We start from the raw sequence: 25789 nt of genomic DNA, 5'->3' as shown, positions 1-25789 counted from the left end.
ATTTTTTTGTAATTATTTTTTAACAATATTTCTTTTCTAAATTTTGATAATATTTTTATTTTAATAATAATTTAACTAATTGGTTTTTTATTTTTTTATACTGATAAGATAAAATATAATTATAAAACATAGTGTAATATGAAAAAATATTATATAAATATCTTATAAATCTATACTTACACATCAAAAAAGATGGCTTTTGATAATTTTTCGGTAACCGTTTTTTAACACATTTAACAGATTTTATTACTTATATTATCCTATAAAATCTGTATATATTTTTTAATAATTATTTTTTAAGAATATAGCTTTTATAATTTTTTTACTTTTTATGATTACAAAAAATAGTGAAATATAAAAAAAACACTATGTAAGTATCTTAATAATAAAATACATCATGTCTCATTTAGCTAGTCATGGCATAACAATTTACTTACTCAAGAGTAAATTAATTTGAAATTTAAAACTACTTGTGTTAACAATATTTATTTAAAAAAAAATAGTCGTATGGAAATATAACCAAGTATGAGAGTCTCAAAATTTCCCAAGATTACGTCAGAAAATATATATTTTTGGTAGCTCAACGAAAATAATACGTCATGAAAAAACAATTTTTCTCACAAATGTGAAATTCTATTTCAGGAAATAGAGGAAAACTGAATGTAATCTATAACTGACAATAATTAGAAAAGAAAGTAGAAAAAAGAATACTTTTTTTTTCTTCATTTTATTAAAAATTAAAGCAAAAATCTGGGATGACCAATGAAGTTGGACTTGAAAAAGTGAAGACAGTGAACTATTGTTTTATTATTGAATATAATTATCATCATTTCACTGTCCTATCGAGTTATATTTGAAATACAGTTTAAATAATTATTACTATAATGCATTAAGTTTGGAGAAATTTCACATCTAAAATAAATAAAATAAAATGTATAATTAATTAAAAAAACTGAATAAAATAAATAAAATGAAAACTAAATGTGGGATATTTTTAAGAGTATAAGATTTTCAGAAATTAAAAAATAATAGTAATATCTATAGTGACAATATTTACGGAAGATTAAATCAATCAACCATATTTATATAGCAAATGAATAATAATAATATAAATTTTGTAATTTATATAAAGGAAAAGGGTGTGCGAAAAACTGCAAAAGGAAGAAGAAAAGGTTGTTTCTCTCTCTTTGTGTGCGTCTGGGTGAGTGGCTGCGCCCTGTCTTGCCGGCCATCTCGTCGGAATTTCAGTTATTGATTTTCCGATCACCGGATTCGATCGAATATCGAATCCCTAATTGTGCGATAATTGTTTGTTTCATCAATTGAAATTGAATAGGCATTCAATCGTTTTGGGGGTGGGGTGATGGAGATGGAAGATTACGCGAGCAGCGACGAGGATTACCATTACGACTCCGATCAAGATGACTCTGTCGAGGCCTACGAAAACGACGAGGATTACGCGTTGCTCTCTTCCAAGGGTCCCACAACTAAGGTATTCCCTTCCGATAGGATATATCGTTTTTGGGATAATCCCAATTTATTTTTTTCTTCCCTCAAAAACCCTCACCTATTGGGATTTCGTCTTGATGATTTTACGATGATTTTACGTTGTTTGTGTTTGTTTATTTGTGTATGGAGTGTTTGTGTATGTATGTAACTTTTTTTCTTTTCATGTATTGGTTTGTGATGATTGTTATCATGTTAAGGTGCATTATCTTGGGTTTTGTATTTATATGGGTCTGTTGAAGGTTGAGGCTTTCAGAACTGTTTTGAATTTTGTTGCACAGTTGTACTGCGTAACATGAATGAACCTCTGGACTTTATTGAATTCATTTGTGGGTGTTAAATTTGTGGTTGGAATTTGAAGGGATTCTTTATGACTGGCATCTCAGTCTCAGAGATTACGTGAGGTTATGTGATTCTATTATTATTATTATTAATATTATTATTATTGTTGTTGTTTTTTAATTTTTGGGTATGGGGTGAAAACTGGACTATATTGTTCTTTTCTCAAGTTTACTGTAATCTGATGAACTCCTTTGATATTTGCAGGTGATTACAAAGGAATCACTTTTAGTTGCACAGGTAACATGAGTGGGGAAAATTATGTCTTTGTGTGTTTTATTTGGATAAATTATATTTTCAACCTTTTACTGAGATCGGTATGCATATTTTTGCAGAAGGAGGATTTGCGCAGAGTAATGGAGATGCTATCGGTAAGAGAGCAACACGCTCGTACACTGCTAATTTATCATCGTTGGGATGTGGAGAAGTTGTTTGCAGTATATGTAGACAAGGGGAAAGCATTTCTCTTTGGCGAGGCTGGTGTTACTGTGGATGAACATCCCGACTCTGACTCATCCCTTCCTTCTACAGTAATGTGCTACATCTGCATGGAGGATGTTGCTAGGGTCGAAACAACAAGAATGGATTGTAGCCATTGCTTTTGCAACTCCTGTGAGTATTTGTTTCGTTATTCATAACCTATGGTTTTGAACAATTGGAAATTATGCAAACTTCATTTATGAGCGTGTTTTGTATTTGTTTACATTTTACAGGTTGGATTGAGCATTTTATTGTCAAAATAAATGAGGGTCAAAGTAAACGTATTAGATGCATGCAACACAAGTGCAATTCCATATGTGATGAAGCTGTGGTTAGAACTTTACTCAGTAGAAAGCACCCTGATATGGCAGAGAAATATGAACGCTTTCTTCTTGAATCTTACATTGAAGACAATAAAAGAGTTAAATGGTGTCCCAGTACACCTCATTGTGGGAATGCAATACGGGTTGAGGATGATGAATTGTGTGAGGTAGAATGTTCATGTGGTTTACAGTTTTGTTTTAGGTGCTTGTCAGAAGCACACTCACCTTGTTCATGCCTGATGTGGGAGCTTTGGGCTAAGAAGTGTCGAGATGAGTCAGAAACTGTTAATTGGATAACCGTTCATACAAAACCATGCCCAAAGTGTCACAAACCAGTGGAGAAGAATGGTGGTTGTAACTTGGTTAGCTGTATCTGTGGTCAAGCATTTTGGTGAGTTTTCCTCCTCCTTCCTGCATTAGCATATTCTTTTTAATAATTAATCTTTTTGGCTGCAAAATATCAGTCAATTAAACACAGTAGTACTACGGATCAGAAGTTGAAGCCACCTCTTACACTGTGTTGACATTTTACTTATCTTTTTAGTAATAATTCACCCCTTTTGATGCAGTTGGTTGTGCGGTGGAGCTACTGGCAGAGAGCATACTTGGTCAAGTATAGCTGGTCATAGTTGTGGTCGCTACAAAGAGCAAGAAAAAACGGCAGAACGTGCAAAGAGGGATCTATATCGGTATATGCATTATCATAACCGATATAAAGCTCACACAGACTCCTTTAAGATTGAAAGCAAACTGAAAGAAACTATACAAGGGAAGATTGCCATATCAGAAGAAAAAGATTCTACACTCAGAGATTATAGTTGGGTAAATAATGGTCTCTCCAGACTTTTCAGATCTAGGAGAGTCCTATCCTATTCCTATGCTTTTGCATTTTATATGTTTGGAGATGAGCTTTTTAAGGAAGAAATGACAGAAGCTCAAAGGGAAATAAAACAGAACTTATTTGAGGATCAACAGCAGCAACTCGAGGCAAATGTTGAAAAGCTCTCTAAAATTTTGGAGGAGCCTTTTGAAACCTTTTCAGATGATAAGGTTGTGGAGATAAGAATGCAGATTCTCAACCTATCAACAATTATTGATAAACTTTGTCAAAAAATGTGAGTGTCCGCTTTAATAAATAAGGTTGTGGTGCATTTCTTAGTTTTGACATTTTGATAATTGCAAATTCTGATATTTGCTGCAGGTATGAGTGCATCGAGAATGATTTATTGGGTTCTCTCCATCTTGGCATTCACAGTATCGCACCATACAAGTCAAAGGGCATCGAGAGGGCTTCAGAACTTTCAGTTTGCTGGAACAACAAAGTAAATACTGGTAAGTGCCCGTGTCGGTTCTGTTTGAATAATTAACCGGACCCTTTTGATGACGTTATCATTGTCACTTTGTGTTACCGCCTCTCATAATGATCCAAAGAGAAATTTTGTTATTTTGCCTCTTTTTTAATTTCTTTATTGTGCATTAAATTATACTAGTAGTCATTGCTGTGGATTTGATGCATGCTATCCTCTGGTCATGGTTTTGATAGACTTTGCTATAATCTTTTTTCAAAAAGTGTTAAATTTGTAGACGAGCGATACATACATAATCATGTTGAAGGGTGCTTATTGTAGATCTTGTTTTGTTTATTGTTATTTAGCAACATGGAAATGCAGTGAGAATTTTTAAATTTAATTTTGGAGGTTTCTTATTTAATTATGTTATGAATGTTCTTACGTATGTTTTCTTCAGTTTGACTTTGTGGATGCCATCAGAAATGTTACTGAGTGAAAAGGATTATTGTATATATGCTGCAAGCGTAGGTGTAACTGCTGAACTTGATCGGGCTTCCGGATCAGGGAGTTCAGATGATAATGGATGCTCTTCTCGTAAACGTGCTAGAAAAGATGGTCTTGGAGGTGGTTTTTTTGATCTAAACTTGCCAGCAGAGTTTGTAGACAGAAATTGACTTTGAAGAAGGACACACCTTATATACGTACAGGCGTACAGGTCTAACATAAATTGCTTTGCTGCTTTTGGAAGGAATTAATCTTTTTGGATTTCTCACCCCATTCGCTTTCACCCATGTCTCTCTCTCTCTCTCTCTACTCTACTCAGATATATGTTTCTAAAGTTTATTATTCCGACGCCATCTCTATCTTTCTGTCTGAAATTCTAGCGCTGTATATAGATAGCCTTGGGGCATTTATTTGCTAGTAGTTTTATGTAAATGGCTACCTGCGTTTCTAGCAAACACCTTTCAGGACATTTTCTAGGTTCCTTTTATTCCTATCTTATCAAATCATAGGTGGAGGTAACTTCACTCATTTTTATTGTTTTACTTTTTTCACCTTTCAAACACTATACTTCTATTAATGTCGATGCTCTAGTTTTTAGTTTTTTCCAAAACCCTCATGTTTTACTAATTCTCAAAGCAAAACAGTTTATTTTGCACTAGGGAAGTGGACCAGAAAACAAATTTTCTTCACCATTTAAACTGAAATCGTTTTTGCACTTATGTACGTATATTTTGTATTAGTAGCTTCTTGTCAAATGGCGAGAAGTTAGCTACTGAATTTGAATTCTCTGGATTTTTTTTATTGTTTCTCTATTGTATCTCCATGATACACTGATTATCACTAATTTTAATGTCTTAAAATATATTAAAAAGATATTTAAAATGTCAATTTAATGTATTTTTAATGTTTAGCATATATCAATAAAGAATTTGGACTCTTAGTTACTTGATACATGTTCGCATAAAGATTAATTTTCCATCACTTTCGTGATTCAATAATTTTATTAATCGGAAGAAATATACTTTTGTTTGAGCTCAAGGATATGTTAAAAGAGAATTCCTTCTTCATACACATTTTTAGGAGAGGAAGAAATAAAATAAAAAATGAAATAAACTTCTCGATAAATTAAAAATACTATATCAATTAATTAAAAATCGTTTTTTAGAAGTTAATAAAAAATAACTCATAATAATGTTAATTTTTTTTCTCAAGTTATCCTTATAAGATTTCTCCGGATATAAATTTGTATACTTTTTTTTTGCCTTTCTAAAAAGGGACATAAAGCCCATGGGTAGAAAGAAGTCAATGAAAATAGTATGTTGGCAGACAAATAAGTCTACGAAGGACCTGACAGTCAACGATTATAATTTATGCCATTAAAGTGATCTTATCAAATCGCAATTTATGTAATCTTTAAAAGTATTCAATTATTCTTCTATTTTAACGTCTAAACACAGATTATTATTACTATTTGAATGAAAAAAATTGATTAACTTTGTGAATTTAAAGTGAAATCTTAGAAACTTATTTAAATTTTTAAATTTTCTTAAATTTAACAATTAATGGGGAAAAACCATCATTTTGTTGCCCATAATAAGTCGTCGGCATGGACAATGGAAAAGGCACTAGCAAGAGCTGCCATAAGTATTCATGGCAGTTTCTTCCCTATAAGTTTCTTCTTGCACCCTCATATAACCTTTTATCTTCTTTTAATTGTGCAATTTAGAAATAAAAAATGACTTCTAAATGGTATAATTCAGAATTTTTTTTGTTACAAAACTAAAAAATAAAAAAGAAAATGACTTTTAGATGGCATAATTTTGGAAAATTATTTTTGACTTCCGAAATGTATAATTTGGAAGTCATTTTTAGCTTTCGGATTGTAGAATATAAAAGTCTTTTTTCTTAATAGAAAAAATAGTTTTTGAAGTGTACAATGTAAAAATTATTTTTAACTTCTATATTATAAAATTCAAAAGTTATTTTTTAACTCTGGTGCAAACTGAAAAAAGAAAAAAATTATATGAAGGTGCAAGAAGAAAGTTATTGAGATGCAGGAAGAAACTGTTTGCATTCCAATTTATTCCTGATGGACTTGGGCCAGCCCAATGACCTTGCTGCAAATCTTATAACACATAAACATACATTAAAATAAGAAAAAAAAAAGAATAAATAGTTTCCTTTGACTGAAAATAAAGTATTATAAAAAACAGAGTATGAGATAGTAGTGAGAACAAAATTGATGCCGAACATATTACTGTCTCATCAATCTCAACGCTAAGATTCTGTTTTCTTTGTTTTGTTGAAATAAGAAACTTCGTTAGCTTCTGACAACACTATAAAATGGTGGCAACCCCAATATGCATGCATTGGTTCCTTGTACTACCATTAATGCTGCATCATCTCTCACTCATTAATTCATGGATTTAAACACAAACCCTAATAAATGATTCTTCAATCAATTTTCATATTGATCTCTGTGCCAGTACTCATCATAAATTTTACATTTTCCTATGTTGTTCCTCACCTTCCACCAAATTTTTGAACTTGATGAGAAAAGTATTTGCTATTTTTAATTTTTTTTCTTGTTAATTGTCCATTTTAGTAGGTTGTTCACATATTGGTGATTATCTTAAAATTATTTTTAACTTTTTTTATATATCTTTTTCTTTCTCATGGTAAGTGTATCAAAATATTTGAGAATTACAAAAGAATAAAGCCACAAGTAAAACACCCAACATTATTTAAAAACTTTAAATGAACAAGTGATTATATGAATATGATTTTTATTCGAAAGTAGACAAATAAAATATGAGGAATACCGTTTACTTTATGTAATTAAAATTTTTCAATGAATTATATTAACCAATAGTTAATTGGTGTCTTTGAAATATTTGGTAGGATTAAATATATTTTTGTTCCTAATTTTATTAAAAATTTGAATCGGTTCATTTTGAAATTTTGATCCAATTTAATTTGTGATTTTAGAAATATGTAAATTTAGTCTATTTTAACTAGATTTTGTTAGATTTATTTGATGTTTTAAAACACATTTGATAATAACATTCGAGTTATTTATACCATTAGACATATTTCTTCTTCTGTGTTAGCTGAGAACATGTTTGAAACCTTAAATAAATTTAAAAAAATTTTAAAATTTAATTAAAAGAATCAAATCTATATATTTCGAGAGATGAAAGATTAAATTAATTCAAAATTAAAAAAAGGACTAATTTTTACTTTTACTACGGTTCAAGACAAAAAAACATATTTAATATAATATTTTACCGATGAAAATTTTGTATATATATATATATATATATTATGAAAATTTAAAGCAAAGTTTTCATCTGAAATTCAACAACAGGAAAAAAATGATGTTCTCTAGATTTTATGTACTAACAAGTTGCTTGTGTCTTATCTCATGACACATTAACAGGTAAAGTTTTCACTATTTCTGAGGTCTTGAAATTAGTAGAATTTTGGTTCGTTCTGGATCATTGAAAAACGCTGCTGAACTGATATTGTTTATTGGTGTAACATTTATTATACATGTCACAAGTATGTCTGTCAGTTTCCATTGAAAATTTGACAGTGTAATGTTTTGCTGAATAAGACAAGTTAATTTTTCTAATTAATTAAGTAATTAACAAATATTGTTGTTTTGATTGGAGTCAGAAACTGAGATTGGAGACTCCCAAGACAGGGAAATAGAATAGAAGGGTTTTGGTTCTGCAGGTTTAACCAAGCCACAAGTCAAACTACAAAATAAAAAAAAACAGTGAAATATCAAAAAGTGAGTCAGAGTCTGGAAGAGTTGCAAGAGCCAAAACAGAACAAATGGAATTAATAAACCAGAACAGATTTTTTATTTTTACCTTTGCTCATTGGGGTTCAAGAAAAATAAAAAAATCACACATGCATTTATAGTATAAAAGGTTTTATTTTATTTTTATTCAATCACAAATATCTGTGCTAAAAACATTTTGATTTGCTTTTTACATTTTTTTCAGCCTTTTTTATTCAGATATTTTGATATCACATTCTTTATATTACCATTTGACATCATTTTTCATTGATATTCACTCTTTTTTTCTTCTATATTTATAAGAGTTAATTTTTGTTAAAATTATTTTACTTTTACAAGAGTTATCAAATAATCGTCAAATAGTCTCAAATAAACTTTTTTTTTTATCCCTCTAGTGTTATATTTCAGCCACCTTTTCCTCACTGATACAGAAAATCTAAAAAGAAAATCATACTGAACAATACAAACGGTGTAATTTCACAACACAAAAAATGGACAATATGAACATGTACTTCATATCTTTCCAACAATACATGATATATTTGCTTCATATAAAGAATTGGACATTGTAAGCAAAATTTACTGATAAATCTTTCGAGGAAGGAGACATAACACAAAAGGAAATAAACTCAATTTATACATAAAGAATTGATATCACCTCTAATTCAAAAATTTAAAATAATGAGTTTACGAGTCTTTATCCTTATATAGATTCTGTTTTATATTTTTACATGTGAAACTTAGATTTATATTTAAATTTTTAACTCTTACGGTATCATATACAAATGAAAAAAGTTAAACTAAAATAAAAAGAGAAGGAGGACATGTTGTATTGTCAACTTGTAAAACTTCTTTCCATCTTTCAAGTTGTGGTCAAAAGATGGAAAAAGAAGGTATTGTTCATCAAAGTTCATTATTCTGTCTAATGTAAAATATGTGTACATAGTATTAACTATTGAGGCATGCAAATATCTCTACCATTATTGTAACTACATATATAGAGACATTATTTAATGCTGTTCTTCCATACGTGTATAGCACCCTCTCCAATGAGAAAAGGCATGGCACTTTTTCCCACCAAAGTCATTGACAATGCAAAAATTGGTTGTATCCAAGTTTCTCCATGAAATTAGACAAAAGACAGCCCACCAAAACCAGTCACCTCATATTAAAAAACATGCTCTGCTTCTTCCTTTGACAATAAACTTTCAGCCCTTTTGAGGCTGCTTTTCTATAAGTGCGTTTTCCTTTTTATTCCAAGTCACCAAACTCACTGTGTTTTCTTCTTCAACCTTCCCTGGCGTTGGTAGCATCGCCTAGTGGAGGGGTCATCAAGGGTATCACTCTAAATACGTGCCATCAAAATTATCACATTTCTGCAACCTCAAATTTATCTGTAAATTGTGTAACACCATGTTCAAACTTCTATAATTTAGTAATTAAGCATGTCCATTTAATTCTTGTTTATATTACATCATTATAAGGTTAAATATGATTTTACTTCTTTAAAAGGCAAAATTGAAATTTGTTTCTTTCTAAACTTGCATACAGTTTGGTTCCAAATTTTAAAAATGAATAAATATAGTCTTCCTAATTCAATTAAGATAAATTCTTTTGACATCAAATGGTGTTTTAGGCTTGTGTAGCTCAAATGTCAACCTGAAACACGGTTTAACACCTAAAAAAGTTTAACGCCGTTAGGTTAAGTAGACTACATTCATTCATTTTTAAAGTTTGAGAAACAAAATGTATCAAAGTTTGGGACATTGACGAATTCCAATTTTCTGTTCAAATTTAAGGAATATAAACCTATTTAACCCTACATTATAATTCTTCAGACCAGTTTGGATGCCACCAATAATTATACTAAACACTTTCAAGATTAGGTAGTGAAGTAATTACCAGTTGGTTTCACCTCTCATTGTAATAGGAGGATAGTGGCAGGTTGTCTAATTAGTAGGTAAAATTTGTCTTAGTTTAGTATAAACAATTAGGGGTCATGTTTCACTATAAACAATTTGTTTAATGAAGTATAAGGATAAAGAAGAAAATTAAGATGAGTTGATCAAACTTCAAGAACACCAAATTTTTACCATTTAAACCAAATGATGGTAAATGATTTGTGAGATGTATCACATGTGAGTTTGGCCTTGGAATGGCATAGAAAAGAGACCAAGTGCACGAGTGGATGGAACTGTGCGGTGATGCATTATGTAAGTCCATTGTCCAACAAACTGCCATCTTAATCACGGTCTGTGTTTTTGTCACTATGCTCCATTCTAAATGGTGAAGGTCTCAGCTTTTAGACACTGGTATAAGATAAAGGAAAAAACTAAACTTATGTGATTCTTTTAATGCAGTGCATAAAGCCAACCAGCACAAAAGCTTCACAAAGTTGGAGTGCCTTTTGACATGCATGCAATGTGTTTGAATCATTGTTGATTGCATATTCTGCAATACACATATCTCAGTTTGCCTCCATGTTTCTTGTCATATCATTCTTTTGTAATCCCTAAGTTTTACTTTGGAATACATTCTACAAAAGCTATGACTTGATTTTTCTTCTTTTAATGAAATGCAAAAACCACAACAACTTTATCAAAAAGGGGTGGGTTAGTTAGTCAAAAAATAAAAAAAAGGTGGTCTTATGTTCTTCATAGATTGTTTTGTCAACAGCAGTACAACACAAGTATACTCTTCTTGTATCGTACCATAGTGGTTGAATAACATTTACCAGACGTATATATGAAAAAAAGAATATGTTTTTGGAATTGAAACAGATATAACTGTGAGCCCGTTTGGATTTTGAACCACCAAATCGATTCAGCTTTCAAAAAGGTTCACTGGGCGAGAAGTCGCATTCCATCAGAGAGGAGATTCTGCTGCTTGTAAGCGCAGCTATGCTTTAAATTAATGTATTTTGGATGTATCTTCCCATTTTGACTAAGTCGCATTTATGAAACTTTGTCAATATCTGGTCCTTGTGTTTGTGGCATTAATGGTTTTTGGTGCATTCATTGACAGTGTTTAAGCCAATCTGACACTAACATGCATGGAATAGAGTGGCGCGATTCTGTTCTCAAGCAATTCATGCTCATGGACCCAACTGTTTCAATTTCAAGTCACAAGCGCTCCAACAGGTTTTTGCAGACACAATCCGTTTCCTACTTTCGACATTTTCTCTTCTTTCTCTTTTCAGTATTTGTTGTCACTTTCTCATTTCACCAACTTTTGTCTTTCTAAACCAAATAAATTGAAGAGCGACTTGCAGCGGCACACATCTTCTTCTTCTTCTTCTTCAATACATTCATTTTTTAACCAAATAATGGTTCTTCAAGTTATCCAGAACTTTGGCATCTTCAGATTTATGCTATTAAATATAGGTAATCTTACTCTGTTTCGCAAGATCGTAAAGGTAAATTAACCCAAGAGTTAATATTCCCAATGGACTCCATTACATAAAGCAAATTTAACTATTTTCACACTAAACTTCATTTAATTTTCTTGTTTATATACAATAAAGAGGTATATTTCCTAAATTTCCCTCAATTGATTTTATTGAGAATGATGCTTAGATTTAAAGATAAGGGTAATTCTGAAATAGAAGCTTTAAGTAAGATTGAAGGGATTGAAATTTGTTTGTTTTTATGTCCATCGTTACCTTCTTTTTTCTAATATTTGAGTCTCGGGGAGTAAGTATTTTAAAAAACTAAGGTTCAACCTGGTATTTGTTTCACCTACTTGCCAAAACAGGTCTTATGACGAAGCTTTTTTCATTGGTTTTGCAGGCTAACAGGATCATGTTAACTGTAATGATGTCGTGTTCTCTGCACCCTATCTTGACATTTTTGTTTACTGTTTGGCAGTGACCCAATGAAAAGAAGAGTCATGGCAGATGGATTAGAGAACATCAGTGAAGCTTCTTATCGTCCTGAAGTGGTATCTCTCCCTTTCTCTCACACCACCTTTACCTTCTTGATGCATATTTTTGAGCATTATATAGAGAGCATTTTCCATTCCTTTATTAGCGCATGTTTTAGCATTATTCTTATAGAAGAATGATTTTCAGCACATAGAAGCTAATACTTATAACTCTTAGTAATTTTCTCTTTCTTTTATATCACAAAAAGGAACTGGGGAAACTAAAGCACAACATTGAATCCAAGACGAGGCAATACAATAATATTGATCTTCAAAGCTCTTTGACTCAAGAGGTAAAAATCTTGACTGATAATTAAGTTGTCCTTTTTGCGGAGACATTTGTAGTAACAGTAACAGTAACAGGTATTCATAGTCATGCCAAGGAGGGTAGTATTGTAGGCAATGATTGGGATTGTCCTTGTTATTCATGGCTTAGATAATAAACCTGGAGCCAAATAATGTAGTATTCATTATATTTATTTGCATTTGGTTGATATAGTTTTTATATCTCTGAAGATTCTACAGCTTCAGAAACGATTACAGCAACAATTTGTGATAAGGCGCGCATTAGAGAAAGCACGTTATCTGCCTTTTTCACAGGATGCTGCAATAGAAAATTCAATACCCAAGGTAAAAGTTACATACAAGTACAGTTTTTTCTTTCTCAGTTGAAATTTTTGGATCTTGCTTCTTTCTGACTATCCATTATATACATCTCTTATGTAATTTTAGGCTGCAAAGGAACTGATTCAGGAAATTGGAATATTAGAATTAGAAGTTGTTTATTTGGAACAATACCTACTCTCTTTGTATCGGAAAAGATTTGATCAACAAATTTCGTCTTTATCACCTAAGGAGAGAAGATTGGAATTAGCTTCAGACACTAATCAAGTAAAATCTGCAGTTCCCAGCAATGATGCTATTTCTGACAAAGAAATTTCAGTTGTGGACTGTAGTAATGCCATTTCCCCCAGAAATTCAGTTGGCTTTCGCCTTAAGGAATGCAATAACCAGTTAGAATCAGAAAATGTTTTAGACTCTAGTATTCATCGGTGTCACTCTGCACTATCTCAACGAACAGTATGCTCAATTGAAGCTTCTCCTGGGAACATTGAAACCAAAGCTGTAGTTGACTCTTACCATTCTCTGCCATTATCCATGTTGGAGGTAAGTGTAATGAAAATCAGTAAACTGGTTATATCCTTTTATTTGTTATGCAGCCTTCTCTAATATCCGGCTTCCAAATTTTATTTCAACAGCAAACTCAGTTTGCTAAATTCAGTTCAACAAGTCTGGCTGAGCATCTTGGGAGTAGCTATGTTGATTACGTTCCAGAAACACCCAATTGGCTTTCTGAGGAGATGATTAAGTGCATATCAGCTATATATTGTGAACTTACAGAACCACCTTCTCTTGGTCACAAAAATGCTTCATCCCCTATTTCATACTCATCTTGTGGTAACGAGTTATCTTCACAGAGCCAGGGTAGTAAGTGGGGATCACAATGGAAGAAACACTCATCCTTCAATCTAAACTCCACTAACCCTTTCCATGTCAGAGGGTGCAAAGAATTTAGTGAACCTTATTGCTCAATGACAAGGATACAGAAATTATGCACTGATAATCAGAAATTAAAAGAAATTGAATACATGCTACGGAGATTTAGGTGAGCCATCTTATAGTGCATAATGCTTTTTTATCATATTTTATTCAGTTTCAAAGTTTCTTTTCTAAATAATCTATTAGTTGGATGTGAAGCTACATATTGCATTTTTTACCTTGAAAATTGAAGTTATCAACTGTGGTACAATGGTCCAAGATGTGTGTGGTATGCAAGTTTGGTTAGATGATTTCTTTTGTCTGGAAGAACTACTTCATATCCTAGTTTCTTGCAGGTCACTTGTTTCTCGGCTGGAAGATGTTAATCCTAGAAATATGAGGCATGAAGAAAAGCTTTCCTTTTGGATTAATGTGCACAATTCCTTAGCAATGCATGTAAAAATTATCTCTTAATTCTTTTTTATCTTGTGCATGTTATTGCTCCAAATCAGTGAACCATTATCCTCCTCCTCTCTTTCCTCCACAGGCCTTGTTAGTCTATGGAATTTCAGCAAACAATGTTAAGAGAATGTCTTCAGTACTGAAGGTAAGTTTCTCGTTCAGAAAACTCCATTGAATTGACTGGTATGTGACATCTACTAAAATAAGCTAGGATATTTCAGGCTGCGTATAACATTGGGGGACATACTATAAGCGTAGACCAGATACAGAACTTCATTCTGGGATGCAGAATGCCTCGCCCAGGACAGGTAAATCTGATTTCCAGAAACTTCAAAGCAGATTGCAAATTTCATTTTACACAACAAACAAACGAGTTTAGCATAGATTAAATACTATCGTTCGTATGCTTTTCTTATCTCAGTATTGCACCTTTCTTTTTCTACTAGTGGCTGCGGTTGTGGTTTCCTTCAATGACAAAACCAAAGGTTAGAGATGCAAGAAAAGGATATGCAATACATCGTCCAGAGCCTTTATTACTATTTGCTCTTTGCACAGGAAGCCATTCTGATCCAGCGGTAGACTTCTAGTCTTTCTGTACTTTTAAGTAAAAGGATACCTTCACCAACAATTTTTGTTGTATTCACCTAACTCAAGGAAACAGAAAAATCTATATCTAAAGATGTAGATTACCAAATTGAAACATTGATTGATCAGAATAAATTATTTAAACTAATGAAAGTTTTCTGAAATTCTTGCCTTTTTCTTAGGTTAAGGTTATATGTAGCACATAGGATTATGTACTTGACATATATGTAGCTTTCACAGCCTCCTGCTTTAAAGAAACCCTTTCATCGATCATTTTCTCATAAATTCACCTGGTCCTTGTTGCAACCTTCTCAGGTACGTTTGTACACACCTAAGAGAGTATTTGAAGAGCTACAATGTGCCAAAGAGGAATACATTCAGTCCACCATCACCATAAACAAGGAACAGAAAGTAGTTCTTCCAAAGATGGTTGATTCCTTTGCAAAAAATTCAGGTATAGGAGCATCTGATTTGATGGAGATGATTAAGCCTTATCTACCCGATTCTCAAAGGAAGAGCATTCAAGAGTTTCAATCCAAGTCAAGCTTCAAAAATATTGAATTAACCCCTCATAACTTCACTTTCCATTACTTGATTTCAAAGGAATTAGCTTGGTAATGACATGCCTTGGTAGGATTCATGTACGTGTGTGGGTAGAATATCCAAAACTTGCATTTGATGGTAAGCACAGGTGTAACGAGCAAGAAGCAAATTTGTCTGCTTCACAACATAACAGGTGAATAGTAGTTGTCTGCGTTATATCTATGAATATATTAAACTCAGAATGGTAACACTAAGGTGGGAATACGAAGCTGAGAAAGATGTACTTCAAATAGAAAGCAAAAGATGTAACTAATTTTTGCTTCATAACTCCCTATCTTAAGGTCCTTCTTGGGTTTAAGTATTTTACTACAGCTATATAGTTCTTTTTCAATTAATGGATGTATATTCTTGATTCTTTTCCTCGACATCAGTTTAGTCTGATATTTCAATCCTGGATGCTTTTTCTGTGTCTGCTCAGTAGAAATCATTATTGACACCCAGCACAGCAATATAAAAGCACATTCTTATTGCCTTTTGGTCAAACAGCATGAAAGATAACAAGAGTATAAGTGAAAAGAAAGTCATTAACTCTAAAATAATTTCAAATTTTAACACTCAAGCATTTTTAGTTATTCAAGTTCATGATAAGTTTGTTTTCGATCCTTCAAATTCAAAATTGATCATTTTAATCTCTATAATTTGACATACAAAAACTTTTTTTATTTCAATACCCAAATGCCTTGTAGTTAAAACCCTTTGAGTGTTTGATGGCAAGAATGTAGAACCAAAATAGTTTATCAAGTAACAACTTGTAATTTATTATCCAAGTGAAACCATGAAATATGTTTGGGACAGAGAATAAAACAAGTTATCTTCTTTTTTATTTTTTTCAAATTACATGAACTAAAGTTCAATATTAAATTTGGTGAAAAAACGATCTAAGCCTAAATTGGAGATTCTAAATATATTTAAGTTTAAATTTCAATTGTTCCTACAAATTTAAGCTATCAGGATAGGAGCATAATTTCCCGATTTTTCTTTGAGGAGGAATTAATACATTTACTCTAGATAAGTATTTAAATCTATTGGATTATATATTTATATATGTGGGTTATAGTGATTGAGAGATTGTGGTTTTAGATATATATGACAGTAGTCTTACATATACAAGACATTCAACACCACTTTTAGCCCAAAACCTTAAGGTAATGGTGTTATAGGCCTTTATTCTTATATAGTGTTTAACTTTGTCTATTTTATCAAATGTTGGAGTTTTGACTCACTTAGATTATTTCCAACAGTCTCCTCTCAAGGGTGAGTCCCTTTTTTTTCCTTTCTTTTTCATATGGTATATTTCCCTTCAGGTGTATAGTGACCCCTTTTTGGTTATGATTATGTGATCAGTCACTCCGAACCATCGACTTTGATACCACTGTTGGGTTTATATTTTTGTATGTGGGTTATAGTCATTAAGATATTGTGGTTTCAGATATATATGACATTAGTCTTACACATATAAGATATTCGATACCACTTTTATCCCAAAACCTTAAGGCAATGGTGTTATGGACCTTTATTCTTATATAGTGTTTAACTTTGTCTATTCTATTCAATGTTGGAGTTTTGACTCACACTTAAATTATTCCCAACAAAATCACATTATGGTTGATGTCGTAAACTGAGTAAAGTGGTATACCGAGTACTGAGTTATTAACAAAAAATAAATATAACGGATCAAATGTATCTTAAACCAAAACTCAACAATAAAACTACAGCGGCAATAAAAGAGCTGGCTTTGTCCTAGCCCCCACATGCTTGAAACCGAAATAGAGCACAAGAATTCAACACATGTTTCTTTGTTTCCATTTGCAAGTTTCAGATCACCCATAGCAGCACCAACACACTAGGGTGGAATCACCACGGAGTTTCATAATCACGGAGCATTAATCCTTCATTTTGTTCCATATGTCACCAAATAGGAGACACAGTTGGTCGTGTAGATTGTAGAACACCGCACTTTTCTGTCTTGAATAACTGCCTTCACATAATCTGTAATCTACCAAAACTTCAATGCAAAAGGAATAAACTCTCTCCATATGTATCTTCATAAAAGTTTGAATCCCGATGGTGAATTTGAGTCATCTCATCAGGCCAAGTTACAGTTGTTTTGCTGTTTACTGCATTTGCGAAGAGATTCATGTGATAGGATAGGATAGGATGCGACAACATCAAATATTTGTATGTAAGGAGGACATGTCATGTATATTTCATCCCCTCAGTGTCTAAATTTGAGTAGTGGGATCATGAATTGAGCAAGGTTGGTGCATAGGTGAAGGAGTCTCTGTCTCTGAAAACTCTTCTACCTCTTCCAAATCATCAAATGCACTTTCATGAAGAAAATAGTCTTCCAACCATTTTTGTTGTAGTACTGTAATTCCTATTGACTACTGCAATGCTATTTATAAGCATGCTGCATTGGATGGTGGCTCTATGATCCCTATATGGCAGAGCATCCAATTTTACTGGCATTGGCTAGTTAACCATCAAACTATATCCTAAATACCAGCCTGAATTTCGTTAAGTTGATTCAGCTCTATGAAAGATAAATACAGTTTCCCATTCAAGCGCATTAAAGTTGAATATATTGCATCTGCTTTTGAATGAGATGTATCACCAGAAGTAAATACATGAATACCATTTTCCACAAATATCCAACTGCAACCAGCAAGCTTCTTAGCCTCGTATCCTCTCATTTTCTTTCTTATTCTTCCCATCTCATCCCACTTCCCTGTGGCAGCATAGGCATTGGCCAACTGCACATATCTAGACCCGTTATCTGCTTCAACTTTTAGTAGCTCCTCTTCTGCCCGTTTGACAAGTGCTGTATCACTGCTCATCTGACAAGCATTAAGAAATGCACCCCAGATTGTAGCATCTATTGGTATGGGAATCTTCCTCATGAATTCTACTGCCTTTTCTAGTTTATTAGCCCTTCCATACATATCAACCATACATGCATAGTGGTAAATCTCCGGCAATACATTGTAATCTTGTTCCATGGAAATAAAAAATTGCTCTCCTAGTTCAACTAATCCACTGTGCCGACAAGCTGATAGAAGTGCAATAAAAGTGACTGCATCTGGCTTGACACTTTTATTCAGCATTTCCTGAAAAAGATAAATTGCTTTATTTTCATAACCATGATGAGCATAACCAGCAATCATGATATTGTATAAGATTGCATCTCTATCACTATCAGTAACCAGTTGGAAGATTTTCTCAGCATAAGTAACATTTCCACATTTTGAGTACATGTCAGTCAAAGCACTCAATAATTTCTTATCCACATGAAATCTCATTCTCAAGATGTAAGCATGACTTTCCTTTCCCAAACTAAGGGCAGCTTGTATGGCACAGGCACCAAGCACACTGATAATGATCATTGTATCAGGGACTACTGCTTCTTTAGTTATAAACTCTTTGAAAAGTTTGAAGACTTCCTCACATTGTTGTGATTTGACATAGCCAGAACATAGAGCTGTCCATACAACAGAGTTTCTTTCCAAGAGTGAATCAAAAAGCCTTTGGGCTTCTGTCATGTTACCTTGAGATGAGTAGCCTGCTATCAATGAAGCAACTGCAAATGGACTTTTAATCTCGATTTCTGCATTGACTAACTCGGCATATCTGATATTCCCACACTTTGAGTAGAAGTCGATAATGCCACTGCTAATAAATTTATTTGAACTGTAACCATATTTCAAAACCCAAGCATGAACAGACTTGCCAAGTTTTAAACATTTTAGACCTGTGCAAGCACTCAAAACACTTGCTAAAGTGTGTTCGTTGAAACCAATACCATTTTCAGTCATCACAACAAACAAGGTAAGTGATTTCTCCACATAGCCATTCTGGGCGTACCCTGCAATTAATGTGTTCCAAGACACAGTATCATTTAATTCAGGATTTTTCCAAAATATATTTAAGGCCATGGTCATATTTTTTTCCCTACAACAAGCTGCAACCATTGCATTCTTTGAAATCAAGTCCACCATCCCATGACAACCGCCAAATGCAGTACAAGCATCTTGAAAGGAACCACATTTAGAGTACATGTCTATGAGAGAACTCGAAGCAAACTTACTTAAATCATTTGCAGTTTTCACCATATATGAATGCATCTGCTTCCCATAAAGTAGCACACGTAGGTTGGCAGCAAGGTTAAGCATGGTCGTGAGAGTGAACTCATCAATCCCAATTGTATCACGTGCAGATTGCATTCTAGTAAACAAATCAAGTGCCTCAGTCTCGTACCCATCGGAGCCAACATAAGCCGACAACATGGAATTATAAGAAACCAAATCTCTATGAGAGGCTGAGTCAAAAAGAGCTTGTGCGTGAGGCAAGTTGTGTGCTTTTATGTAAGACATAATAATGACATTCCAAGAGAACACATTCGGGTGGGGAATTTCATCGAACAGTTTGTGGGCCTCTTGCAAAAGGCCATGTTTGGAATAAAGATGAATGAGTTGGTTACAAGTGAAAATGCTTGATACCAAACCAGATTTTATTGCCTGAACATGGTCACGAAATACCAGAGCATCTCTCACTCTCAGGGACCTAATTACCATTGCTACTGACTATTGCTTTTGAAAATGTAAGTATTGTTCTTGGCCAAAAACAAAAGGCTAATAATACCATTAAAAACTTTTGGGCAAACAAAATTGATTTTTTTCACAAACATCAAAACATTGTATATATGTGATGATGTTGTATGCTTGGTTTTGCATTTTAGTTCAAGCTCCTTCATGCATGCATGTCAAAAGAAATGGGAATAAAGGTGCACGTGCCTCTCACATTTCATCATCTTTCTCTGAAGCCTCTTTTCTCACTGATCAAAAACAAGCTTCTAAGTACGACAATAATTCATGATTACAAATTACAACTCATCTTATGATTAGATTCTTCAAAATAGTTGAAATTAATTGTCAGGGATGTCAATTGTTTAAATAACATAAAAAAAAATTATACTGTGTATTTTATTTTATACTCTTCTATTTCACATGCTATCAATGTTTAAACATAACTTAATTACCCTAGATTGTTATCTTCTAGACCATGTGTTTTTCTTATTGAAAAACAATCTTACTCAAATCGAACAAGACTTAATTACTATTGTCATCAAATTGTTTTAGCACGTATATAAATCAATATGTAAATACAAATATTCTTTTAATTTTAATATATTTTATATATTTGTACTTTAAAAACCCCCCAAATTATTTGCAGGGTATGAAAAAAATTATAAAAATATATTATAGAGTGAATTTAGTAACAAAAGATTTAGAAAGTTCAAATAAAATGTTAAGAAGAAAATGAGAGTTTATATTTAAGTTCAACAAAAAAGAAAATGTGAAAGTAGTAGTTATTATTTTTACTATTTCATCAGCATACAATATTTATTGACTTTACTGATAAGTATGATCTTTATAAATTAATGATCTCTAAAATGCAATTATTTTTATTATTTTGTAATTTTGCTTCAATTTTTGTTAATATATTCCTACTAAAGAATCAAAATTTCTTTTGATTTTGATTAGAGATATACCCAACTTTGCTCATTGTTTCTAAACTATATCTCACAGGACAGGTTTGAGAATCATAGCCCCACGGCTATCCCAAAGTGAAAGAATACTACTTTTAAAAGTAAAATTCTCTAAATCCATCCAATCAAATATTCATCTTATACTTTTATAAACCCTAATTTTTTCTTGACACTATCAAATAATAATTGCTGCGATTATATATATATATATATATATATATATATATATATATATTATATGTTCTGGGCAATAATTTTAACAGGGTAATAAATTAGTATTTTAACACACCGAAATAAATTAAATAAATAAAAAAAGAGATGAAAATTGAAGAGTAATTTGTGGAAATGATAAAAAGTGTTGATATTAACGTTTGTCTGTTTGGGAAGTTTGACAAAAGCGCAAAAGTTAACGAGCGTAGATTTTCTTTCTCTATGGAGCACCAGAGTCACTTGATCACAATCCCCACCACTGGAAAGCATTTGGCGGGTTTGGATTTCATCTCAAACTTTTCTTTTTCTCTTACAAATTCACAAAATTAATATTATGAAATTGAAATTACAAGCATTGAATTTAGGGTAGAATAGAACCCAACAAAGGAAACAAACAAAGAGAGACAGAGGGAGAGAGAGAGAAAGAGGAGAATGGAAGAGGAAGGCATAGGGTTAGTGTTGGCCAGAGCCACAGAACTTCGATTGAAAATCACCAATTGCATCCACAGAACCGACACCACCAATGGTCCCACGCCGCACCCCGACGACGACGATGAAGAAGCCACCGAACGCCTTCTCAACATTTGCGATGCCCTTGAAGCCTTGGAGACCCAACTTTCTTCTTTGCAGGTGCCATATTTCAAAATTAGGTTTTTTTTTTTTTTTTTGTTGTCTATTTGGGGCTTTTTGGCGGTTGGGAATTGTGGGATGTCATAGATTGTCTTTGTTTTTATAGTTTTTTTGGTTGGGTACTTGATTTGCTGCTGCCTCAGTTAGTGAGTTTGGGATTTGAGTGGTTGTCTTGGTGTCTGGAGGTTATGGAAGTTTTTGTAGCATACCAGCTTCGGTTCATTCTTGTCGATAATCCAATGCCAATAAACTCCATTTTTTTGGCCAAAGTGGTTAACTGTACATGTTCAAGTTCCATAAGTTAACTGTCATCACAGAATCTGCAGTGTATTTGCAGCCTAGGATGCTTCATGGATTGAGAAAATACCACCTTACATTTTCTTTCGTGTCTTCAAGGTTTTTTATACTAATGAATGAATACACCTTTTCATTAGTTTTATGCAGACCCTTGAAAATAGTAAGTAAATTGGTAATTTTTTGTAATGAAAACTGAAAACAGAGAGCATTTTCTCAAACTAAACTGTCTCGGATTGTATTAGATGCCTGTTTTGACTATTGTGGAAACGTGGGGTGTCTACGTTTGTGCTTTGTTACAAATACAGTTTTCCCTTGCATTGCATTTTTACATGCTTTGCTATGAGAAAATAATCAAATTATGATTGAGATAACAGTTTGCGAATCATATGTATTGTTGTGCTATTTTTAGGTTCTGCAACAACAACAGCGATACGAAAGAGAAGTTGCCTTGGCTGAGATTGAAAACAGTCGCAAAATGTTAATTGAAAAGCTCTCTGAGTACAAAGGTAAGGAATTGGAAGTGATACAAGAAGCTTCCACTTTTGCTAGTGAAACAGTGGAGCACAGCAATGATCTGCTACTTCCTCCATATCCTAGCCGCCCTCCATTCTCTGTGTCTATGGACAAGGAATACCTCTCGCAGATTCCTTCCGTGAATAAGTCTGGTCGCAATGGGTTAATGACGCTTGATCCAATGATTGAGGCGAAAAAGAATCTCAGTGAAAAAGATCAAAATCTCGTTGATAATGGGGCTAAAAATTCGAGAAAAGGATTGGGATTTTTTATAACATCTGCAGCCAAAACAATGCTCACGGTGGTTGGCGTGGTATCAATATTAAGTTTGTCTGGTTTCGGGCCTAAGTTAGGCACTCGTTTCAGCGTGCAAGGGTGGCGTCACAGAGTAGAAAATGTGGAGAGATCTACAACTAAAAATGGGAGTGAGAGAGCAAGTATTCAGTGTCCACCTGGGAAAATAATGGTGTGGGAAAATGGGGAAGCTCGATGCCTAGTGAAAGAGAGAGTTGAAATTCCATTTTCAGCTGTTGCTGCAACACCTGATATAAACTATGGATGTGGTTGACAATGGCTTCTGTACTCTGCATTGTATATCAGTTCACTCTCTTTTCCTTTTCTTTTGTTCCTTCTACTTTTTGTCAATATGCTTTTTAAAATCTTATATTCACTGTCTTGGTTTTGGTAGGTGTTGCAGTTGATCCTTTATTTTGAAAATAGGAAAAATTTTGATCTGATGCCACTTTGAAAAAATATGCTCTGATTAATTACTGAATATTTCTCTGCACGTTACTACAACCTTTAGCATTAAGAGTGTGATGTTTTCACCTGTAGCACTGTTTTTGAAAGTTGTGGTAATGCATAATAGCTGTGAGTGCCTCATGGTTTGATGAGAGTAAACCTTAACATAATTTTTCTTCCCTCAGATTATTTATAAAATGGCTGTATCTTACTGTTAAATTTAAAATAAAAAGTAAACACGACGATTTAATAATAATTTAACATTTTAAGGATTTGAATGGAAGATCTTAAAGAAAACCTTATTAATCAAATATTAAATAATTAATTAGTAAGTCTAAAAATCGAATGGTTTAATTACTCATATATTATTTTGAGTGTAATGTGTCAAATTGGTACTCAATTTAAAAAAAATATGTTAATTTAGTTTCCAAATGAGTTTATGTGCATCAATCATTCACGAGATACAAACAATGCACAATTGATCAATTACCATCTCTTTAGGTCTGAACGAGAAACTTCAAAGGAGAAGATGGCTAAGAGGCAAAACACTTTTAGGGCAAAAGATCAATATTCAATTCCTTAAAACCAGAAATTGTGCATGTAACCCAGTAATATTTTGTTTTTATACGTATCCTTACCGATAGACACGTATCCATTTTTCCTTATCACATCACAATCTTAATGTTGTCTCTGATAATCTAATGAGATGGATTTGATTACACGATAAATTTGATTGATACACATAAACTTATTTGGAGACTAAATTAACACTTTTTAAAAATAAAATGCTAATTTGATACACCACGTATTATCCGAATAATTAAATATATATAAAACTATATGGATAAGAGACCGAATCAATAAGAATATCAACACATTACTTTATTTTGGCAGAGAAAGCCACGTGTCCTACCCCTGCCTCACATGAACTTTGCAAATATTATGCACGTGTTTAATTGGTCATTGTCTCGTACGTTGAGTTTCGATGAATTTGAAAATACTATTAATATGTGTAATACATTTTTACCACAAATGCTTTATGATTTGATTAGTGTGTTAGCATAACTATTGTGAGTCTATACTAACCATAAACTATATATTATACCAATAATATAGTGCATGTTAACATAATTCATGCAGTTTATTCCTGCTTGTTCCTTGAATACATTCTTTCCTATATTAAATTCCAATGTCTCTGATTTTAATGAAATTCTGTTCTTCCTTACCCTCAAACAGAGATTGTCATTAAAAGACATCACTGGAATGGAGCAAGGGATTCACATGTAACATCTGCAACGTCACATGGAGCTCAGGTAAAAAATGAATGATTGATTCATCATGATTAGATAAAAAAAGGTAGCAATTGTTTTGGAGGTTCAAAGTGAAAGAATAAAGAAGGAGATTAAAGTTTTTGTTTGTATTGTTTGTAAATATATATTTTTATTTATTTGTAAGATTTTTTGTTTTTGTTCTCAATTTTGGGAACATGCGATTTTTATGTCTATCATAATGACAAACAATTTAATTGTTGTAACTACATTTCGAATATTCATTCATATTTATTTCATGGCTTACATTTTATTGTATCTTTTTAGTATGGTATATGTGTAGTGTTATATCTTAGTTATGTTCATATTTAAGTTTTTAACATATATATTTTAGATAACTTGCAGTGCATTTTATCTCTATCAGGTTTATAAGGAGGGAGTTTCATTGGGAAGATACAATACCAATGAGACCTGAACCTAACCACATAAAATACTGACACCACTCTCAACCCAAAACCTTAAAGCAATGGGTTTATGAGTCTTTATTTTTATATAGTGCTCTACTTTCTCATTTTTGGTCAATGTAGAACTTAGACTCACACTTGAATTCCTAACAATCTCAGTACTGAAATCCAATATATGATTAAAGTTAAATATTGATGATTGTTACATGTGAAAATATTTGATGTGTTGACAATTTGAAAAAATTAAAAAATTTGAAACATGTCAATACATATTTGGATTTAGTAAAAACACAATTTCCGTAATGTCATGCAAGTCTATAAATATTTAACTTTCGTATAATCTTAATTGATGTGTCTGAATACATGTCTAAAGAGATGTGTTTTTGATATGAGTATATAATAAATAATAAATATTAAAATAATTCGTAATAAATAATAATACATAATAATAAATCATAATAAATAATAATTGATAGTAATAAATATAAATAACAAGACTTAATTTATAATTTATTTTTTATATTTAAATTTTTTATTCATTTTAATCCTTATATTTTTATTATTTTTATAAAAATATGTAATGGTACTTATTTTTGTTAAATTAATAAGTATGAATAACTAATGCTTCGTTTCTTAAAAACACGTGTTTTCATATAGATAATATAAATGATAATAAATATAAATAATAGATAACAAGTGGTAATAAATGATTCATAATAAACAAGAATAAACATTCAGATTTAGTCAAAGCATAATTTCCTT

General features: G+C 32.3%; 4 protein-coding genes across 10 annotated transcripts; 3 read left to right on the top strand and 1 right to left on the bottom strand.

Moving 5' to 3' along the window:
- Nucleotides 1-1152: 1152 nt before the first annotated feature.
- On the top strand, nt 1153-4983 carry LOC114169593 (putative E3 ubiquitin-protein ligase ARI2). Of its 3 annotated transcripts, none has more exons than XM_028054826.2 (7): nt 1153-1492; nt 2053-2085; nt 2181-2457; nt 2559-3039; nt 3218-3763; nt 3850-3980; nt 4466-4983. In XM_028054826.2, exons 1-7 carry the CDS (start codon nt 1364-1366, stop codon nt 4609-4611), a joined length of 1743 nt encoding a protein of 580 aa, XP_027910627.1. In that variant the 5' UTR covers nt 1153-1363; the 3' UTR covers nt 4612-4983. The 3 variants fall into 3 exon arrangements, with proteins under 3 accessions (XP_027910627.1, XP_027910628.1, XP_085525559.1); XM_028054827.2 differs by having other exon boundaries at nt 4395-4983; XM_085669433.1 differs by lacking the exon at nt 1153-1492 and adding an exon at nt 1730-1910.
- A 5631-nt stretch (nt 4984-10614) lies between these two features.
- LOC114168772 (ternary complex factor MIP1 leucine-zipper protein) lies at nt 10615-15755 on the top strand. Of its 4 annotated transcripts, none has more exons than XM_028053705.2 (12): nt 10615-11137; nt 11274-11389; nt 12116-12188; nt 12380-12463; nt 12687-12800; nt 12903-13337; nt 13430-13836; nt 14066-14165; nt 14257-14316; nt 14393-14479; nt 14618-14746; nt 15072-15755. In XM_028053705.2, the coding sequence occupies exons 2-12, from the start codon at nt 11298-11300 to the stop codon at nt 15372-15374; spliced, it is 1884 nt and encodes a 627-aa protein (XP_027909506.1). In that variant the 5' UTR covers nt 10615-11137; nt 11274-11297; the 3' UTR covers nt 15375-15755. The 4 variants fall into 4 exon arrangements, with proteins under 4 accessions (XP_027909506.1, XP_027909508.1, XP_085524767.1 ...); XM_028053707.2 differs by lacking the exon at nt 10615-11137 and adding an exon at nt 11509-11632; XM_085668641.1 differs by lacking the exon at nt 10615-11137 and adding an exon at nt 11509-11632 and having other exon boundaries at nt 12038-12188.
- A 1265-nt stretch (nt 15756-17020) lies between these two features.
- LOC114170505 (LOW protein: PPR containing-like protein) lies at nt 17021-20255 on the bottom strand. Its single transcript, XM_028055995.2, has one exon. The coding sequence runs from the start codon at nt 19928-19930 to the stop codon at nt 17855-17857; it is 2076 nt and encodes a 691-aa protein (XP_027911796.1). The 5' UTR covers nt 19931-20255; the 3' UTR covers nt 17021-17854.
- A 999-nt stretch (nt 20256-21254) lies between these two features.
- Nucleotides 21255-23174, top strand: PDV2 (plastid division2). Of its 2 annotated transcripts, XM_028054973.2 has the most exons (3): nt 21255-21391; nt 21480-21744; nt 22451-23174. In XM_028054973.2, the coding sequence occupies exons 2-3, from the start codon at nt 21547-21549 to the stop codon at nt 23120-23122; spliced, it is 870 nt and encodes a 289-aa protein (XP_027910774.1). In that variant the 5' UTR covers nt 21255-21391; nt 21480-21546; the 3' UTR covers nt 23123-23174. The 2 variants fall into 2 exon arrangements, with proteins under 2 accessions (XP_027910774.1, XP_027910773.1); XM_028054972.2 differs by having other exon boundaries at nt 21324-21744.
- Nucleotides 23175-25789: the final 2615 nt, after the last annotated feature.

This window comes from Vigna unguiculata, chromosome 11 (assembly GCF_037176805.1).
Source record: "Vigna unguiculata cultivar grain cowpea cultivar isolate G323 ecotype 2 chromosome 11, ASM3717680v1, whole genome shotgun sequence".
NCBI lineage: Eukaryota > Viridiplantae > Streptophyta > Magnoliopsida > Fabales > Fabaceae > Vigna > Vigna unguiculata.
The sequence above is the reverse complement of the archived record's forward strand: the minus strand, read 5'-3'. Positions and strand labels throughout refer to the sequence as shown.

Excerpts from the sequence above, each read along its gene's own strand:
- LOC114169593 (XM_028054826.2), top strand. The coding sequence starts at position 1,364 with ATGGAGATGGAAGATTACGCGAGCAGCGACGAGGATTACCATTACGAC. Across the intron at positions 3,040-3,217 it reads ATCTGTGGTCAAGCATTTTG|TTGGTTGTGCGGTGGAGCTA; the intron begins GTGAGTTTTCCT and ends CTTTTGATGCAG. Across the intron at positions 3,981-4,465 it reads GAACAACAAAGTAAATACTG|GTGTAACTGCTGAACTTGAT; the intron begins GTAAGTGCCCGT and ends CTGCAAGCGTAG.
- LOC114168772 (XM_028053705.2), top strand. The coding sequence starts at position 11,298 with ATGCATGGAATAGAGTGGCGCGATTCTGTTCTCAAGCAATTCATGCTC. Across the intron at positions 12,801-12,902 it reads TAGAAAATTCAATACCCAAG|GCTGCAAAGGAACTGATTCA; the intron begins GTAAAAGTTACA and ends ATGTAATTTTAG. Across the intron at positions 14,317-14,392 it reads GAATGTCTTCAGTACTGAAG|GCTGCGTATAACATTGGGGG; the intron begins GTAAGTTTCTCG and ends AGGATATTTCAG.
- LOC114170505 (XM_028055995.2), bottom strand. The coding sequence starts at position 19,930 with ATGGTAATTAGGTCCCTGAGAGTGAGAGATGCTCTGGTATTTCGTGAC.
- PDV2 (XM_028054973.2), top strand. The coding sequence starts at position 21,547 with ATGGAAGAGGAAGGCATAGGGTTAGTGTTGGCCAGAGCCACAGAACTT. Across the intron at positions 21,745-22,450 it reads CCCAACTTTCTTCTTTGCAG|GTTCTGCAACAACAACAGCG; the intron begins GTGCCATATTTC and ends TGCTATTTTTAG.